Below are 19973 nucleotides of genomic sequence, written 5' to 3' on the forward strand. Positions count from 1 at the left end.
TTCCTCCAAGTCACTGTTTTCTTGAAAGGCGCTATATAAATTAATAAATAAGTTAAATATAATATAAGTTATTATTACTGTTCCTCACGACGTCTTGTCCATGGGTCACCTGAGAACCCTGAGAGTGTACGAATGGAACCAAATGGACCCTTACAGGTTTGTACCTCTGAGAGTTAATGAATGGAACCAAAAGCAGGCCTGAAACAAGCCCTTAGGGCTTTTTGTGTTATACTATTAGCATCATTGCATAATCGTACTACTGTAGTATACTATTTGCAAACTGGTAATAAAGTGTAATATAAAGGCTGGTGGAAACCTCATAATATGACGTTTAGGATATATGTCCAAAACTGTTACTTTTCAGGATTCAAATTCAAGTGTTGAAAAGTTCAAAGCGTGTCACTTCATGAACGTCACTTTTAAGTTTGATGTAGATTTGATACTTTTGATGCCGTTATGTGACGCTGCTGTGTAGAGGACAGCAACAATATCAAACTCAGGGGGTCCTTGAAATCAGTATCAATGCTCTAAGTCACATTGAGCTTTTTGCCCGAGGAGATTCCCCCCACGGAGGGTTTTCTCTAAGGGCCGTACGTCTTGCTGTCTTTGCCACTCTGTTGTCGGGCAAAGATGGCTGGCATGTTGAATCCTCCGCACTGCGGTGACCTTTTCCTGTGTACAGGAACTCATGTCCTCTGTACTCACTCTTCCTATCCCCAGGAAGTCCACAATACCTATGCCTCTGACATTTAACCCGCATCCCCCTGTAGAGTGACACCTTGCACCCCACACATATACCCTGTGGTGGAAAGTAACTATTATGTAACATAAGTAGCCTGGCATTCCTGTGGCAGATTTGTCTGGTTTCCTCTCATAGGCAAATATTGTATTTGTTTATATTGTATTTTTGTTACTCCAATACAATTATTTGAAGTCTAGTTCATAATTTGATTATTATTTCAAAAGATACATTAACCACTCGAGCTTGTAGATAGACTATTTTCGGTGCACTGGCTTGCACAGTATAAATCAATGCTACGCACACACACACACACACACACACACACACACACACACACACACACGCACACACACACACACACACACACACACACACACACACACACACACACACACACACACACACACACACACACACACACACACACACACACACACACACACACACACACACACACACACACAGTACTCAGTGTTGTCCCTGAACGTGTTCAAAGAACGATCGTTCACGAACCCATTCATATTTTGGGTGAGCGTGAACTGAACATATATGCAGTCTTGAGGAACGGTATTGTGAACGCGTTCATTACTTTGAACGTCACTTCTCAGTTCACTTCGTTCAAGAGTGCAAGTGTTTTCATAGAGCCTTCCAGGCAAAACCCCAGCTAAAATACACCCTAAACAGGCCTTATGACACCAAATGAACCAATCTTTCTCAGCCATGCCATTTCTCTGGAGCGGAGCGCCCATCTATCTGGATGATGATCCAGTCATGCATACAGACAGCAGACACACACAGAACATGTCCCTACCCAAAACACTGAGGTAAACTAGCTTGTTATTTTTGCGTCGAGGAACGCTCTGTGTACAATGGACATGATCGCTTCGATCAGCCAACTCCTCCTCCTCCATCTCCTTCCCACAGTGAACCCTGATTTATTCTTCGTCGTACGACGTGTTCCTTGCTGAAGAATCTACAAGCTCACAACACGCCGCGTCCGCGACATGCTGTGAGCTTGTAGATCAGCTATTTTCAGCACACAGAGATATGCAGGCTGTGAGAACGTTAAAGGTTACTTTAGTAACCACGGTTGTATATATAAATTGAACGAAATACCTTTCGTTTATGGGTAGGTTTCCTTCAAAACCTAGCTGCAGAACATTATTTTATGTACTCCCAGGACAGAAAATTCTAGAATTTTCGCTGTCCTGGGCTCTAAGGGTGACGTAGGAAGCCACGCCTATCCCGTATAGATACCTGCGTGGCTACGTCAGCCCTCATTCGGAACTTTTCTTCTGCTTTAGAGAACAGAAGGGCGTTCCACGAAAGGTATTTCGTTCAATTTATATATACAACCGTGGTTACTAAAGTAACCTTTAACGTTGTATTATATAGAAATTTCACGAAATACCTTTCGTTTATGGGACTTTATGAACTCCCGTGACCTGAACTTCCAGTGGGTCCCAGGTAAACCTTTTGGGAGGGGCTCGGACCCTTTTGGGTCCAGAACCTAGTCCTTGTGGAGGGCAGGAGGCAGCGCTATGCTGCCCTGATGCCTTACTGAGCAGCGGCCCCCAAGACCGCGTGCGCTAGCGAAGGCGCTGCCACATCTAGGTTATAGTATGTGGCGAAAGTCGAGGGTGTAGACCAGCTTGCTGCTGTGCAGACTTCCTGAATGGAGACACCCTTGTAGAGTGCCCAGGAAGCTGCCACACCTCTTGTGGAGTGGGCCCTCAGGGCTTGAGGGGAATCCACGCCTTGGCTAGTGTAGGCCAGACGGATGGCTTCCACTATCCAGTTAGAGATAGTGACCTTCGTGACGGGCTTTCCTTTGGTCCTGGCACCCCAGGACACAAAGAGTTGGCTTCCTTGTCTGAAGGGAGCCAGTCTATCCGCGTATATGCGTAAAGCTCTGACTGGGCAGAGGCAATTAAGCCTGCTGTCTTCGTCAGAGGAGAACGGCGGGGGATGGAAAGCCTGTAGGTTCACTGGCACACACACTGAGAGAGCATTTTTGGGAATGAAGGCGGGGTTTGCCTTTAGGGTGACCTTGGTCGACCCCTCATCGAACCTCATGCAGTCTGGAGAGATCGAGAGCGCATGTAGGTCGCTGACCCTTTTTGCTGTCGTGAGTGCGATCAGGAGAGTCACCTTCAGGGTTAGGAGCTTGAGGCTCACGGTTTGTAGTGGTTCAAAGGGTGCTGTAGCCAGCGCCTTTAGAACCAGGGACAAATCCCACGAGGGAACGAGGGATCTGCATGTCCTATGTTCCCTGCGTACACCCTTCATGAATTGTTTTACCAGCGGGTGCTTCCACACCGTCTGGTTATCAAAGCCTGGGTGGCAGGCAGAGATTGCCGCCAAATGGACCTTGACTGAGGAGAGGCCTAGACCGTTGTCTAGGAGCTCCTGCAGGAATGACAGGACGTCGATCACTGAGGCCTGGTAGGGGACTGTTTGGTCTGGTCTTCGTGAGCACCAATGCTCGAAGACGCGCCAGGCTGTGTCGTAACGGTCCCTTGTTGACTGGGCTCTGCCTTTCTGAATCGTTTCGATTACGTTCGGAGGTAGACCCACGGCAGTCAACATCACCCTTTGACGGGCCAGACCCATAGGTCTAGGTCCTGGGGGTGAGGGTGGAAGATCTCCCCCCTCGCTTGAGAGAGGAGATCCGGGGAAGGGGAATTCTCCACGGCTGGTCGTAGAGGAGAGGGGTTATTTCCGACCTCCAGACCCCCCACGACGGGGCTATTAGGAGCACCTTCAGACCCTGAGTCCTCACTCTGTCCAGAGTGGGGCTGATGAGGGATAGCGGGGGAAAGGCGTAGAGAAGGGTTTTGGGCCATTGGTGTGACAGAGCGTCTAGCCCCAACGTTGATGGTCCCCTGATTGCGAAGAAGAGGGGACACTTCGTGTTCTCCTCTGTGGCAAAGAGATCCACCTTGGATTTCCCAAACCTGCTCCAGACCTGGGCCACTGCATGAGGGTGTAGTGACCAGTCTGAGTAGCGGAGAGGTCCTCTGGACAGCAGGTCTGCCCCTGTGTTCAGAAGACCTGGGACGTGACACGCTACTATTGAGAGGACGCGTGTGTTGCACCACAGGATCAGTTTCTGAGCCAGTTGATGAAGACGAGGGGACCTGAGTCCACCTTGTCTGTTGATGTAGCACATGGCCGTGGTGTTGTCTGTCCTGACTAGGACATGGCAACCCAGGATGCGCTGCTCGAAGTATTTCAGGGCGAGGAAGACTGCCATGAGCTCTAAGTAATTTATGTGAAGGGCACGTAGTGGCCCCAACCATAAACCTCTGGCTGTGAGTCCTTCCATCGTGGCTCCCCAGCCTGTCATGCTGGCGTCTGTAGTGATGACTTTCCTGATCAGAGGCTTTCCCATGGGGACGCCCTCTGAGAGGGTTTTCCTGTCTGACCACCATTGAAGGGCTAGTATGCATTGTGATGTTACTGTTACCTTCTGGTGCCGACGGTGCATTGGTACATGTAGAGAGCCTATCCATCGTTGGAAAGGTCTCATATGTAGCCTTGCTAGGCGGATTAAATAGACCGCAGAGGCCATTAACCCCGCCATCCGGAGGCATGCATGAAAAGGAATCGAGCGTCCCCTTTTGAATGACGCCACGCACTGCAGTGTTGCGTCTATTCTCTCTTGGCTCAGGCGGGCCGTGTAAGAGATTGAGTTCAGTGTTATGCCTATAAAGTCTATTGACTGTGTTGGCATAAGCATGCTCTTCTCGTGGTTTATTATAAACCCAAGCGAGTCGAGGTGGCTGAGCACACGATGTGTGTGCGACAGTGCTTCTCGTGGAGAGTCTGCAAGTAGGATCCAGTCGTCTACGTATGTAGCGAGACGGATCCCTTGCTGTCGGAGCGGAGCGATAGCTGCCGCGGTGCACTTTATGAAGACTCTGGGACTCAGTGACATTCCGAAGGGAAGGACTGTGTACTCGTACACTTTTCCTCTGAACCCGAAGCGCAGAAATTTTCTGTGCGGCGGGTAAATCGGAATGTGGAAATATGCGTCTTGCAGGTCTATCGACGTAAACCAGTCCCCTTCGCGAATTAGGCGTAGGAGGACTGGTGGAGTAAGCATTTTGAATCGCAGCTTTTTTAAGTGACGATTCAATGCCCTCAGGTCTAGAATGGGACGGAGTCCGCCCCCCTTTTTCTTTACCAAGAAATAGCGGGAGTAAAAACCGTTCATTGATTGGTCGAGGGCCACCTCTGTGATGGCGCCTTTCTGCATTAATGAATTGATTTCCTCTTGCAGAATGGCGGCCTTTTGCCCGCTCGCTTCTGAGAAAATAATTTTCCTGGAAGTGGGCGGTTTGGAGGCGAACTGTAGCCTGTATCCTGTCTGAATTGTACGGATTATCCACGGGGAAGCCCCGGATATCCGCCATTGTGACAGATGACGTGACAAAGGGTTCCCTGTGCTTGTCAGCGTGGTGCATGGCCTGCCTAGGGGAAGACTTACTTTGTGTGAAATGTCTCCCTCTAGTGAATTTTTTCGGTATTGAGTTTGGAAAAAATTGGCGTGGAGTTCTTGGCCTGTGACAGCTAAAGCTGTCACAGTGTGGGTTATCTTTCCCACTGGGCCTATGCCCTTCAGAGTTGGTTTTATTGTTTTTTGTGTTTTTTGTTTTTTTGTTTTCTTTATTGAACAACGTGGAAAAACATACACATGTGAATTGCACATAACAATTTTCGGGGTCTGTACAACGGTGCTCACAGCACTGTGTACAGGCCCCCTTAAGCGCTTCAGCGCAGGCTCTGAGGTGAGATCTGTGATCCCCACCTCTGGCCTTGAACTCTGAGTGTGGTGGGGAAGATGACCCGGCCCGGGCAGGTCATTTGCGCTTCCCCTGGCCTCGGCCTCTGGGAGCGCTCCTGGCCTTGTAGGGCGGCGGAGAGGTGCGGCGGTCTGCTCTGCCTCGGCCTGCAGGCTGTCGCTGTCTATCTCCGCTCCGGTCCTGGGACCTGGGTTTGTCATCGGTCTTGGCCTTCCAGGGTGCCTTCTTAGCCTTGGGGCGGCCTACCGGGGCGGCCTGGTTGGCCAGCGGTTCGAGCGCCTTCATCGTCTTGGTGGAGGACTCGAGCTGTTGGATGGTCTCTGACATCTTGGCCAGAGCGTCCTTAAACATACTGTCTGGGTGGATATTTCCAGCCACAAACTCTTTCTTTGTCTCCAGGGAGATGGCGCTGGTCTGATCGACCCAACGCCATCTCTCCTGGAGGATGGAACATGCCATTGCCTTGGCGTTGTGGAGAGTGGAGTCCCTCTGGAGGGTGGCCATCTCGTGATTCAGGCGGCGTAACTCGGCCAGGTCTTCTGGCAGTTCCGCTAGCTGGACTTTAATGGACTTCTGTCCCATCTCAATGAGGAGGCTCTTCATGGAACCCTGGAGAAGTGCTCCTGCATTGAGGGCCTTCGCCACGAATGACATGTGTGCATACTGCCACTTGTTCAGTTTTGAGGCTTCCCTCACGCTGCTGGACAGGAGCTGCGGTTCCTTTACGTGGTGATCCACTCTAGGAGCTGCAGGGTTGGCCAGGTAGGCCGCTATAGCCTTGTCCATAGCTGGCATGAAGTCTATGGCGAGGGTTTGTTTATCTGGTATGTCGTTGGGCCCCTTGGCGCTGGCCTTGGGAAAATCCACCTTCAGGAGGGGTTCGTCCCAGGCGTGCATCATGGCCTCCTCGAAGCCCTGTGCCATAGGGAGCTTCTGTCTTCTAGGTGCAGGGGGGGGGGCGGACTCATCAGTCCTGCCTTCCCATGGTAGTACCTTGACAGTTGACTTAGGCCATGTGTGGTTACAACGTGCACTAGCCTTCCTGTATATCTCGTAAATATTGGAGTCATCCATGGGGGGTACAGGAGGCGGGGGGACAGGAGCCCTGGCTTGCTGGTGCTCCTGTATGTCCATGGCATCCAGGTCGTCGAAGGGGCGACGAGTGGTGCTGACGTAGTCCCCGGGGGAGAGGTCATCATGGCCATCTCGCTCGTCCGCGTAGGCCTCGTCCAGGACGTGGTAGTCCTGGAGTTGCTCCTGGAAGGAAGGGAGCTCGTCATCACGAAGCTCCCCTTCCTCCCTGGTAGTCCAATGCTCCCCACCGGGAGACATTGCGCGGTCTGGGGAAGGGTCCAGGCGGTCCACCATATAGCTGGGTGCAACGGCAGGCTGTCTGCGTCTAGCTGTATGTCTGGGCGGGCACTCAATGGTGGCCTGCACGACGTGTTGTCGAGCACGTGGAGCTGGGGAAGAGCGGCGCGGTGCGAAGGTATCCCTTGGCCTCGCGCCATGAGCCTCGTAATCAGTGGCCTCGTGAGCCCTGGTTGCAGAGGCTGAAGTAGCGTACCTGTCTCGGCTAGCGCCGGCAGGTGCTGCTCTTGAAGAAGAGGCTCCGGTTGGGGCTCTGTTGCCCGAGTAGTCGAGCCTCTGTCTCGGGGTAGCTCGTTGTCCCTCTCCGGTGACGCGGGGCCAAAGCCCCTTTGGCGGGACTTGTATGCGAGCTCGTCGCGGGGGAGGAGTGGGGCTCCTCTCTCGGAGTCCGTGGGCGGCAAAGTTGTCATAATACCTTTGGACACGTCCGAGCCTGTTGTTTAGGACGTCGTCGTCCATTTTCTCACAATGGAGGCAAACGGGACCGATTTCCTCCATGGACTCACGGGTGTGGGTGAGGCCGAGACAATACATGCACTCGTCATGCCCGTCTTTGCCCGACATCGTGTTCCCGCATCCCCAGGTGGAGCACGTCTTTTGTTTGGGGCCTTCTTGACAGTCGGCGGGCACCGGCTGTCCTCGATGGCGTCTTTCCCCGGGCTGGGTCTCCCTCGTCAGCGACATGGTTGCTTGTAGAGAGAGGAGTCCGAGTGCTTAACAGCCACAGGTTTATCTTCCTCGTGGCGTGTAATAGTAGACCACAGGCGTATCTGCCTAGTAGCGCTAAGCTAACTATGGATAGCTTTAAGCTAACAAACGCTAGCTTTAGCGAGAGAGAAAAAGAGGCGCGAGCTGTTTTTTCGACAAGCTAGCGTAGCAACAAGTTGCCTAGAACTCACTTGTGTCGAAGTTCGGCTTTTTTTCTCGAGAAGTATCCTTCTGTTTGCTTCGAGAGTGTGCCAGAGATCTCACGGTCCTAAAGAATTAATCTCTCGGCCGAGTTTGCGAGATATATTACCCTGCACACACTGGAATGTTAAAGTTCGTTCTCGCAGCTTAGCAGAAGAAAAGTTGAATGAGGGCTGACGTAGCCACGCAGGTATCTATACGGGATAGGCGTGGCTTCCTACGTCACCCTTAGAGCCCAGGACAGCGAAAATTCTAGAATTTTCTGTCCTGGGAGTACATAAAATAATGTTCTGCAGCTAGGTTTTGAAGGAAACCTACCCATAAACGAAAGGTATTTCGTGAAATTTCTATATAATACAACCAGAGCGTTCAGAAACTTTTGCCGTCACAATAAAATCATACAGCTTTCACAAGTTGGCCCGTAAAGACAGAAGCAAAGTGGAAGGAAAAGGATTAGGATTTCACATTGCAAAAGGGCTATTTTTTCCAAGATGTAAAAGAATAAATAAGGAACTCATTTGGATAATGGTAAATCGGTAATGGACATATTGTAGAAGTTGTCACTTTATTAATCCCAAAGTGATTTTTTTAAGGATAGGAATAATGTATGTGGTTCTCTCTCTCACTCTCGCTCTGCTTTTCTCTTAATTTCTCTGCTTCCTTCTCTGCACTCCCCTCCCCTCCTCCTCCCTCCATCTCAGTCCTGAGGAAAAATGAGGCCAGGTTGAAGGGATTTTCAGTCAAGGGTAGCAATTTCAGATGTGATCATGTGACATCACATTTTTAATTAACCTTGTAAATATTGTTGATCTTGATTGGGGCAAGGTGACCCAATGTTCTCTCTCACTCTCTCTCTCTCTCTCTCTCTCTGTCTCTGGTCCCCCAGGGCAACGTGACCTTCTCGTGCTCGGACCCCCAGCTGGTGGCCTCTACCTTCCTGAGCTCCAGCAGCAGCTTCCTGTCGCTCCCGGCAACAACAGCGACCACGGCGGCGGCGTCTACCGGCACGGCGGGCTTCTCCGTGCGTTTCCAGTTCCGTACGTGGAACCCAGACGGCCTGCTGCTCTCCGCCCGGCTGGCCCGGGAGCCCCAGAGACTGGAGCTGCAGATCAGCAGCAGCCGGATACGCCTGACCCTGCACACCTCCACCCAGCACACATCTGAGGTCTCCACCGGTGAGGGGCCAGGGCCGCACACAGGGTACTGTTTAGTGGTGGGAAAGCAGAACAGCATAAAAGGCTATAAAAATGCAACGGCTAACAATAGATGAGACCCTTTTCTTTACTTACGGTGTATTCCTAGCTTGCAAATTAGGAGCATAGACTTTGTATTTTGTGATGAGGGAAGTGTTGAGTCTCTCCTCCAACAGTAGGCTTTGTAGTGTAGGCTCCGCATGGAAAGTATTATATCGTCTGTCGGGTGGAAAGCTCATTATGTCCAAAACTGTTACTTTGCAGAAATAGCAAAAGTAGCAGATCTACAAGCTCAAAGCAAATGTTGCTTCCATTTTTAAAGAGACAGTGAAAATGTGTCTGTGAGTTTTATAAATAATTCTATGCAGTTTATCTGAGGCTGTGATAACAGCAATGTTAGCTTACCTTCCTGTATCCCAGTATAGTGAGGCTGACAGCTCATATAATAAACAAGCACTAGAATACAAATAAAGAAAAAGAAAATGTGGATGCCTTGGCAGCTTAAAAAACCCCCAGAAACAATTAATTTCTACATTACAGTGTTTGAATATCATGATCAAGTTTGCACAAAGATTCAACCAGGAATTTATTTGCCTTTATTCTTGCATGTTTTGACTGCAGGGGTGTTTTGGAGAAGGAAAAATAACAAGCTAAAATAAAACTAAAATCTAAATGTTTTAAGCAGTCTACTTAAGGGAGCATAAATCATGTTTAAACATAATTTGACCTGGCTGACACAGTGGTTTGGGGCATGTACTGTTGTTCACATAAGCCTGTAATTGGCACACAAAAAAAAGAAAGGAACTCCTTTCCTGGCATGCATTTTTTGTCTGCGATTTGTTTCTCAGGGACAGTGCATATTAATAAACATTATTGTAAAATATGCCGGAATTAACCCAGAGGCTAGTCTGCATCCCTAGTCCCCGGCCAGGTGTACAGCTGGCCTGGGACTATGGATGAAGAATAGGCTGGGTTATTCACTGCTAGCTACAGATCACTGGTGTCCAGTGGTGGGTGATGTACTTTGTACCCCAATGTTTCACTTACAGTTAGTAAAAGTACCACAATGTAGGAATATGCTGTTACAAGTAAGTCATGTATTAAAAATGTGCAAAGTATTGGCATCAAAATATACTATACTACTAAAGTAATGAAAAAAAAATATTCACCCATTTTCAATTTGAAATTTCATTTGATTGGTCCTCGCTATATAGAACGTCGCAGTCCAGGAAATGAATCCCAATGCATTTTTCCCATTTCAAAACGTATTTATTTAAAGACATTTTAAGCGTCGTACGAAGCCAACTCTTGTCGTGACAAATCATGACAACACACACAATATTTTGGACCAAACAAATAATTACAAAGAAGAAAAACAACAAAAAAAGTGTTGCCGTTTTTTTCTACTTTCTAATTCTTTGTTTGGCCCGAAAAATTGTGTTTGTTGTCATGATTTGTCACGACAAGAGTTGGCTTTGTCCGCGGCGTAAACGTCTTTAAATAAATTCAATTAAATAAATTAAAGGAAAATGAACAGGGATTTCTTTTCCGGGTCTCTCGAGGGGGCGGGACTGCGACGCTGTATACAGTATGCTCATAAGGTGGTATAATTTCTGTCTACTCACTGCATGCCTGCCAAAGACATCATTGATGATCATTGATGATGCCAGGCGTCCATGAAAATAGTTACCTTGCGTGCACGCACAAGAGTAAGGTGAATGGCCAGGGTACCGCCAAGCTGCTTGAGTTTACAAAAATGCATTCTAAACAATTAAAAACATGTGCTGTTCTCTGCAGGAAAAAAAAACCCATCTTGGTGGGTCCTTAATGAGGACCAATTATATGAACATAAGTAGAACATGAGTGAAGTAGTCCTTTAGTACTTGAGTAAATGTACTGTACTGTTTGTTATTTTGTATCCTGTTATATTGTATCCTGTTTGTTATTTTGTATCCTGTACTGTGGTGTACATTATCATCACCAGCACTTTGTGGCAAAGAGTAATGCTCACTGGTTGGCTGTTCTTACAACCAAATGCCAAAATGGACTAGTGCACAACATTTTCAAATGGGAAACCATCAAACATCATTTCCACTTCTCTCACTCTCTGCCCCTTATTATCCCATGAATGGATAAATGGCATTTAACCGTTTAAAATTGTCTCCTGTTATTAATGGTGCAAAATACTAATGTGTTCCGCATTAGCAGCCGAGCAGTGTCACTTAACTGGGAATTAAGCTATAGCTCTGCCAAAAAAAAAAAAATACCAAAAAAATAATAATTATACTACATTTCTTTTTTGGCGTTGTCCATTTTTGGCCTCCCATACACCAATGAATAATACATGCAATATGGATTTAGTCTCTGTTTTGTTCCCCTCGCTAGAGTGGAGTCGGTGAGATCCCGCAGGCCTGATCATATCCTCCTAAAGTCCAGATGTGATTTTCAAACAAACGGAGGTCACCCTCCATCTGTTGCACACACTGGAGCTTCTCTCCCTCTTTCAGGCTCTCTGTTTCCACACACAATAACTGTCGGAATTCCAGCATCCGGTTTAATTGTGCCGAATGGGTAATTCTCTCCCGTGCTTGGAAAAAGCTGCTTTCGTTCACCTCTCTAGCAGATGGCACGCGCTGGGGGGGTGGGGTATAGACAAAATGCAGACCGGCACAGCTTGTATGACCTTGACTGTTTAGACCTGCTAGACAAAAGAGAGAGAGAGAGAGAGGGAGAGAGCGCTAAAACAAAGAATATACCTTGGAGGTTTCCTGTCAGGTTTTGGCTCAGAAAGAACAAACAGCATTTAGAGGGCTGATGGATTAGTTGCTTTTTTGTTTGTGATAATGGCAATAGCTCTGTAGTCTGTCTGCACGGTACAATCCTCATCGTTACACAATGAGTTCAGTTAAAGTGTGAAGCGTGCAGAATGTACAAATGCACATGTACGGCAGGAGTGACACCACTCTACAACTGTATGCATGCTCTTCTGAATTCAGTTGTGCCAATTCAATCTGGGAAAGCATCTCATTTTATACTTTGGCAACATAAAAAAATAGCAGTTGTACAAGCTTATAGCGTGTTACTTCATGCCACGCTATGAGCTTGTACTGTAGATTTGATATATAACTGAAGCCGCACCCACAACTGTTGTTGTGTGATAAAGAGGAGGGGTTATGGTAGGGGATGATATTGTGATGTCACTATATCATTGTTTTTTTTTCATTGGCACGTTTGACTGTCAGTCAAGCGTGTTTCGGCCTCCAGGAAGAAACCCTAAATACAAAGGGAAGACATCATTGCACTTACAAACCACACCAGGGGGTCTAATGAATCAATCTTGCAAAACAATCTTGCAAAATATGCTAATCATCTGAGGACCTCCCTGGGTTTAATACTCCAGGGGGCTATGGTGGGGAGGTATGGAGGTTTTGCCCTTTCTAGAGACTGGTTGTGTTTATTAAATGTGACTAAATTTGACTGAGGGACTGCCTTTGGATTTTTTTTTAATTTTCGTTTTTTCATGTCATGTGAAAGCAGGGAATCATAGCTTCAAATTGACATTGGTTGTTCAGTTTGACCCACCAGTTTTGGAGATATGGCTTATAGAGTAATGTCTTGCAGAAAACAACGAGTTGAGAAAACAGGCTTGAAAGGTTCACTTCTGTGGTCTCTAACATTACACCCATCTACATGTTTGGGCATTTATTTCATATTTACTAGTAGAGTCACTAGTAGAGAGAGATTTCAGAGGTGTTTGTACCTCCTGGAATTGGCTCATATCTTTTCCAGGCCTCTGCTGCTTTTCACTATAGCTTCACTGCTGACAGAATGGACTTGAAGCTGGCTTGAATGAGTGCGAAAACAACGCAGGGACGTCTGACCAACGTCTGACCAATCCAAGTAGCCGGACTATTTTTGGGATAGTCACAGAATAGTAATATTGTAATATTGTTTTCTGTAGTCAGCATATTTGATTTTACATGTATTTTATAACTATGGCCCAAATTTGCGTTATTGCTCTCAGGCAGAAACCTCTTATCTCCGTATTTGACCTTTTTTCATAAATTAACACCCTACTTGATACAATACAAAAGCATCAAAAGTAGAATATCCAGCCCGGACCGCTGGCGTAGCGGCACCTAGGCTACAATGTAGCCTTCGAGTGCTGATCCCGACCAACGGCGGCCTTTTCGGCGTGTCAATCCCCATCTCTCACTCCCCTTTTCCTGTCAGCCTACTCACTATCAATAATAAAGGCATACAAATAAATACATCTTTTAAAAGGGTAGCAGATTCACCAACTCGTAGATCTGCTTCTTTTGCTATTTTTTTATTTGAATCCTGAAAAGTAACAGTGTTGGACATTTGATATTTCCATTCGACAAAGACGAGATAATATAATCTTGCATAACATTTAACGCCGATTATTTCCACTCGAGCTTTATCACTACATAACCTGAAAATCTGTTGTCGCCCGTCCCCCCCACCACCAGGACACAGAGTAAACGATGGCCTGTGGCATTCAGTGAACCTTGACACGCGCAACTTTCAAATTACCTTGACCCTGGATAATGAGCCAGCATCCACCATTGAACTTGAACAGCGACTGGACACAGAGGACCTCATCTACTTTGGCGGTCAGTATGCTATACACTACCACACAGCACCATTAGCTTCCATTAACTGGTCTTATATGGGCCATAAGGGGCTGAAAGGCCATGGCCGGCACTATAGGAAGAGGAGTGTTTATACCGTAGCATGCCTTTAGCATAGAAATAAATGTATAGCACCAAAGTGCTGGCATCTCTTACTGTGAACTCGGCCCTTAAAGGACGACTTCGTATTTCTTCATATAATATGTCCTTATTAATGCTCTTGATAAAAATGGTACAACAATTACAATTTCCTACTTGGTCTGTGTCTCATAGGAGGGCTGTGGACATGCTTACCAGTGACATCATCGTTTGGCAGATTGTGTATTTAGTTTTAATTTTTAATTTTTTAATTTATTTATTTTATTAACGTGAGAACAATGGCTTTCATTAGCATGCTACCTTTCCAGGAATAGAAAGCCTGATGTTTCTATTAGTTTGGATTTCCCATTGATGATGTCACTGGTAGGCGGGTATCTGAACTGTCCACAGTACTCCTCTGAGATACAGAGTAAGTAGACATAGATGTAACCTATTATAATGAGCATTAGTGAGGACTAATTTGAATTTCTTCACAGAAACATAACGCAAGCTCATGACGCGTCTTAGAGAGCGATATCTTTTTCGGCTGAGATTTGGTGTAGAGTGGAAAAAAGAGTGTGCCAAGTACAGTTGCAACTCAGCTGTAGTCTCTCAGTCCATGTGATTGATCGAGTCTTATTTCCAGTATAGTACTGTACATTCATATACTCATATACTGTAGTTATTACAACATTACTTTGTCTATAAGAAATACTTGTTGTGAGCGACACATGCATGTGTGTTAACTTAATATTAATATTGGTTTAATATAGTTTGCCTTTCATGTTTAAATGTCCACATTTATAATTAGAAGAAAGTGGACTATTGGTTTCTGCTGTGTGTTGACTTTTATTTATTTGAACAGCATCAGATTCCGTTTTGCTGTCTCGTTGTGTTCCGCCCAACTATTTCCTCGCCTTCGGCAGTAGCAGGACAGCATAAGCTCATTACCACTAATATATGTAACATCTACCAACCTGACGCACAGTGGAAATAATAATTCAAGTTAATTGAATTGGAAGTGAACGTGGCAAAATGCAAATGACATTGATTAGATAATCCTCTTCAATCAAGTGGCATTATCTTGAAATGCAGAGAGTGGGGCTGTCTCATTTCAATATGTTGTCATTTGTTTCAAGAATACTTTCGCTGCGAAGTGAAACTGTCTCACAAACCAAATCTAATTATCATACCCCCGCTGGCAAAGTGTTTTTAAGTAAATGATCCAAAAGGTTATCATGGTGCAGTAAGTGAAAGTGCAAATTCGAAGCAGAGATTTCACCGAAACAGACTCAGCCTTTTCTGAGTGCCACCTAAGCAAAGATATACTTAATATCTCTGTGCAAACGTTAGCATCCCTGATCTTGGCATTTAAATCTCCAATCTTCTGATGACTGGCATTTTACTAAGCGGCTTTTATGGACTAATGGAGTCTTGGTATTATTTTTATTTTATTATGGTCTCACTACTTTGTCATTGTGGTGACTAGCGTGCATGCTTGTCATACATTTTATATAATTTTCATATTCAAAGTATAATATACGTTGATGTATGTTGTGTTGGCCTACAATACATATTACAGATTATAATTATATAAAGTCCTCACAGTAACTCGTATATCTGATGTTTTCAAATACATTTAGTGGAGTGAAAAAGTACAACATTTGCTCCTGAGATGTAGTGGAGTAGAACTATAAATATTGAAACATTTACATACTCAAGTAAAGTAAAAAGTAAATGTAATTACAGTAAGTACAGTGGTTTGAATTTCTGGGAATATTTTCTTCCCGGACACACATTATGAGTTATATATTACAACTGTTGTTTTCTGCCTCCAAGTCAAATGAAGCGTACCTGTGAGGTGTGAGTGGGATTGAAATGCTGTGTAAGCAAAGCTGATCGATATTTAACAGATAATGGTATCCGCACTGTGTGTGTGTGGGGGGAGACAGTGACCAATGACATTGCAGGAACAAAAGGTCATATTGATCACCAGTCCGCTTGTGTGGTAGTGTTGGTTGACCTAATCGCGTAATTAATCCAGCCGAAGCTGTTATGGTTTACAGATGATGTAAATTGTAATGTGTTTGTGTTTGACCAGGTTGTCCATTGTCCACGGGCGTCTCTCACTGTAAGAACCCAACGCTGGCCTTCCAGGGCTGCATGCGCCTCTTGTTCGTCAACAGCCAGCCAGTGAACTTCAACCATGTGCAGCAAGGTCTCCTGGGGAATTACAACCAGCTCCAGTTTGACACGTGTGGCATCCATGACAGGTAGGAAAACCGGGAAAGCTTCTGTGTCATTGTATATTCTGTAACTATGTAGCCTATACTATAGGCTAGACTCTAGCCTATAGCGGGATACGTTTTTCACATTTTCAGAAAACTATTAGGATTTAGAACAGTGGTTAAAAAAAATAGATATACAAGCTCACAACTCGTCATTTTGTGCCGTGCTACGAGATTGTACATCTTCTATTTTTCTAGCAAGATTATATAACATCAGTTTAACCACTTTTGCACTATTTAAAGCTTTTAAGCTATTCATAAATAGCAGCTGTACAAGCTCATGACGCTTGTATGTATGGGGGTCCCTGACACAAAGTCTTTTCAGATGGGGGTCCGTTGCCAAATTTATTTAGTTTTGGGCATCCTTGACACGAACATGTTTGAGAACGACTGGATTAGACGCACGCACGCACGCACGCACGCACGCACGCACGCACGCACGCACGCACAGTGCATATCCCATCAAGATGATTGCACACAATGCAAAGAGGTGACGCCTGGAGCAACACGCTCGCAACCTGACGGGGAGCAAGTTTCTGGAGGCGTCACATTATTGCTCTGAGTGGGAAGCTCTTGATGGGAGCTGTGCGTGCGTGCGTGCGTGCGTGCGTGCGTGCGTGCGTGCGTGCAGCATTAAAGGTCATTAAATACCAACTCCACTCCTACATACGGTCTCAGAGCTAGGTTATAAGTACAGACTATTTGTTTTTTATATTTGGCAGCCTAGGACATACCCACAGACTGGTTGTTAGAGGGCTTCAACAAATTGAGATTCATGAAAAAGAGGCTCTGCTATAATTGGCAGCCACTTATATACCCATAAAGTACTGCGTGACGTGCCTATTGTATCTTGAAAACATGCCATGATTTGTGAACCTTAATGCACTTGTAATATTTGTGTCGCTGCATGTTTCTCCTTCATGTGGACATAAATAAATGGTTAGAATGTGTTTGTAAGGCCTGGGCCGTGGCTCAGCGGTCCAGGCACCTTGGCCGGTAGTCCGAGTCTGGCAGTGTGCGGCGGGTTCGACTCCCGATCCCGACGGCCTTTACTGCATGTCACTCCCCCATCTCTCTCCCCCATTTCCTGTCAGCCAAATGTCTGTCTCTCCATAAAAAGAAAAATATTATATATAAAATAAAGGCGAAAGCCGCAAAAAAAACATTACAATGTGTTTGCAGACAGTTTGAGGGTCCAATGGAGTTAGCTGGTTTTGTAAGAAGCACGTTTTATACTTTGCATTGGTTGAATATTGTTTAACCAACGCACAGATGTAAAGGGTGCTCAATAGCATTGATTGATGAAAACAAAAGTGAAATGGAGTTAGCTTGTTTCTGCCGGACAGCAACGATATGCTGATCATTTGACTGCAGTTCATTATTCCATGTGTGTCATTGATTAGCAATGAATCTAGTGCATGATTATATCATCTCAAAGATACAGTGCTCATGTAACTGTATGCACAGCTAAATTTAACCCGGCGTAAAAATGTCTCTCAGAATAACATTGACACTCAGGATTTTACGGTGTGGTATATTTTGGTACGAACCAATATGGGATAAATGAAAATACCATATCATCGTGGCACTTCACCCCAATATAAACGTCAGTTGAGTTTCATGTCAGGACTTGCCTTTTCACCGACATGACACTGAAAACAATAATCACAGACTGCTTATGCAATTTTTAAACACCGTTCATGTTTGTTGAAGTGTTGGAAGCAAGGCGTAGGTATAATCACTCATGGTGACTCAAATCGCCTGGCTCTGACCTTTTCTATTTAATGATAATTGATTATTTGTTGAATGTGAAGCAGTAAGCACTGGGATAAACACAATGTCTGCACTCACATCTTCTCCTGGAGCGTGCACCCCATAGTGCAGTGTGTCCCGACCTTGGGTCCAAGTTTTGGTGTTTATTTTTTATTTATGTTTTTGTAAATTAACGACCTATGATCATAGTCACAGAAAAGTACCAAATCTACAAGTGACACGTTTTGAGCTGGTTACTGAAAAGTAACGGATGCAGACACATGAGGTTTCCACTCAATTAACAGAGACTTATCGATGCTGCTCTTAACTTTTTTCTTGCCATCTACGTTTATAAACGTACCACCCCCCCCCCCCCTCAAAGTGCAGTATCCATGGAGAGCTGTCCATGGTGAGCCGGCGCACACCCGACGATCATAAATCATTTGTGATTTTGTATCGCATCGCTGAGAAAATGTAGCTGGTTGTGACTTGACTTATTCCTGTAGGCTCCTAAGTGGAGCATAGGGCCGCAATCACACCCCGCCATCGGACTCTGTTTTGAGCAGTTTTTTTCAGCTGGGCCCACGATAATCCGGTCGTCTTTGCCTCACTCTCCACTGATCTTCTCCAGGTCTGTTTTGGCCTCCCCACTTTTCTTTTGCCCTGTGGGTTCCAGTCCAGTGCTTGCCTAGTGATGTTGTCAGTAGGTTTTCGGAGGGTGTGTCCAATCCACCCACACTTTCTCTTCTTCACATCCTGGCTGATGGAGTTTTGGTTGGTTTTCTCCAATAGGCTGGCATTTGATATTATATCGGGCCACCTGATGAATGCGCCTTAGGCATCTGTTGACAAATGTCTGGAGTTTGTTGGTGGTAGTATTTGTCACTCTCCATGTCTCTGATCCATAGAGGAGAACTGACTTGACGTTGGTGTTAAATATTCTGGTCTTATTTCGGAGGGACAGTGCCTTGGAGTTCCAGATGGGTCGTAGCGTGGTGAAAACGTGTCTGGCCTTGTTTATTCTGCTTTTGATGTCATCATCTGATCCACCATCCTTGCCCAGTATGCACCCAAGATATGTGAAGCGGTCAGTCTCTTTGATGTTGTCTCCCTGTAGTTGGACTGGGAGATCCTGTTTGTTGTTTACCTTCATGAGTTCTGTCTTTTTCACATTTATCTTGAGGCCAGTCTTTGCTGCCTCTTCGGAGAGTAGTGTTGTAGCTGGTTGTACTGCTAGCTAAAGGCTGTGGGCTGTGTTGTGTAGTGTCGTTCCACTTCCGGAAGCCCCCACCTTCCTGTTTAACCCGGAAGGACAACAAGCTCCGTAGCGTTGAAGTGAATGCTTCAATGCAGTCAAAGTTTTTGAACACTAGATGGCAGTAAAGGATTTAAAGGGCCACTTCACCCCTTTTGCAACCAGATCTTATTTTAATGATGTTTGGGAGACAAGAAACACATTCCTGGGGGTTTTATGTGTGTAATATGTGTTTTTAGATATTTTAGTATTTAAAAGTGTCCGTGATGACATGGACACTGGTCTCACTTCCTTCCTGGACTTTGTTGTCTCAGTAAGACAGCCCTCCCCTATCCACAAGGTGGGGTGAGTGCACCAAAGTATTATGGGCAATGTAGTAATCCAGCAATCCAATCAAACCCTACTCAAACACACAGACTACAATATTGTTCTGGCCATAGAGTGCAAATGTCAAATTCTGCTACTGTTATCTACTACAAATATTAACATTGCGTGACTGGAGTTTCTTCCAGCGCTCCCTTTAATGGTTGTCTAAATGTGCACTGAGCATGGAGAAGAAATGTAGCAGAGCCTGAACGGCAAGATAAAATAGTATTAGTCACACTTGAAATCACATTTTATAAATAAAATATTGATTTCAATCTATTTGGGAGTTATCCATCTGATTTATAAGTTTTGAAAGTAGCAAAACCACAGGCTCACAACTTGAGCTATTATAGCCTACGTATATGCTGTGTTTTCTATTGGTCAATAAGTGTATAGTGTGCATGCATGCACATGTGAGTGGGCGCGCTCAGCTTTTTTCAGATGTAAGAAGCTCCAAGGAAAAAAGAGATTGCAATGGACCCACTGCCATAGTGATGACTGTGTGGGGGGGTACACTTGGTAATCCTCAGACTGCATGGCTTGAGTCATGTTTCGG

General features: G+C 45.7%; 1 protein-coding gene across 1 annotated transcript in view; it reads left to right on the forward strand.

Moving 5' to 3' along the window:
- Positions 1 to 19973, forward strand: part of LOC306935093 (contactin-associated protein-like 5) — a 132228-nt gene that overhangs the window by 69833 nt on the left and 42422 nt on the right. Inside the window, exons 8-10 of the mRNA XM_079517950.1 lie at positions 8717 to 9005; positions 13517 to 13660; positions 15858 to 16029. Coding sequence (XP_079374076.1) covers positions 8717 to 9005; positions 13517 to 13660; positions 15858 to 16029 — 605 coding nt within the window. The remainder of the gene's footprint in view (positions 1 to 8716; positions 9006 to 13516; positions 13661 to 15857; positions 16030 to 19973) is intronic.

This window comes from Electrona antarctica (assembly GCF_951216825.1).
Source record: "Electrona antarctica genome assembly, chromosome: 13".
NCBI classification, from domain to species: domain Eukaryota; kingdom Metazoa; phylum Chordata; class Actinopteri; order Myctophiformes; family Myctophidae; genus Electrona; species Electrona antarctica.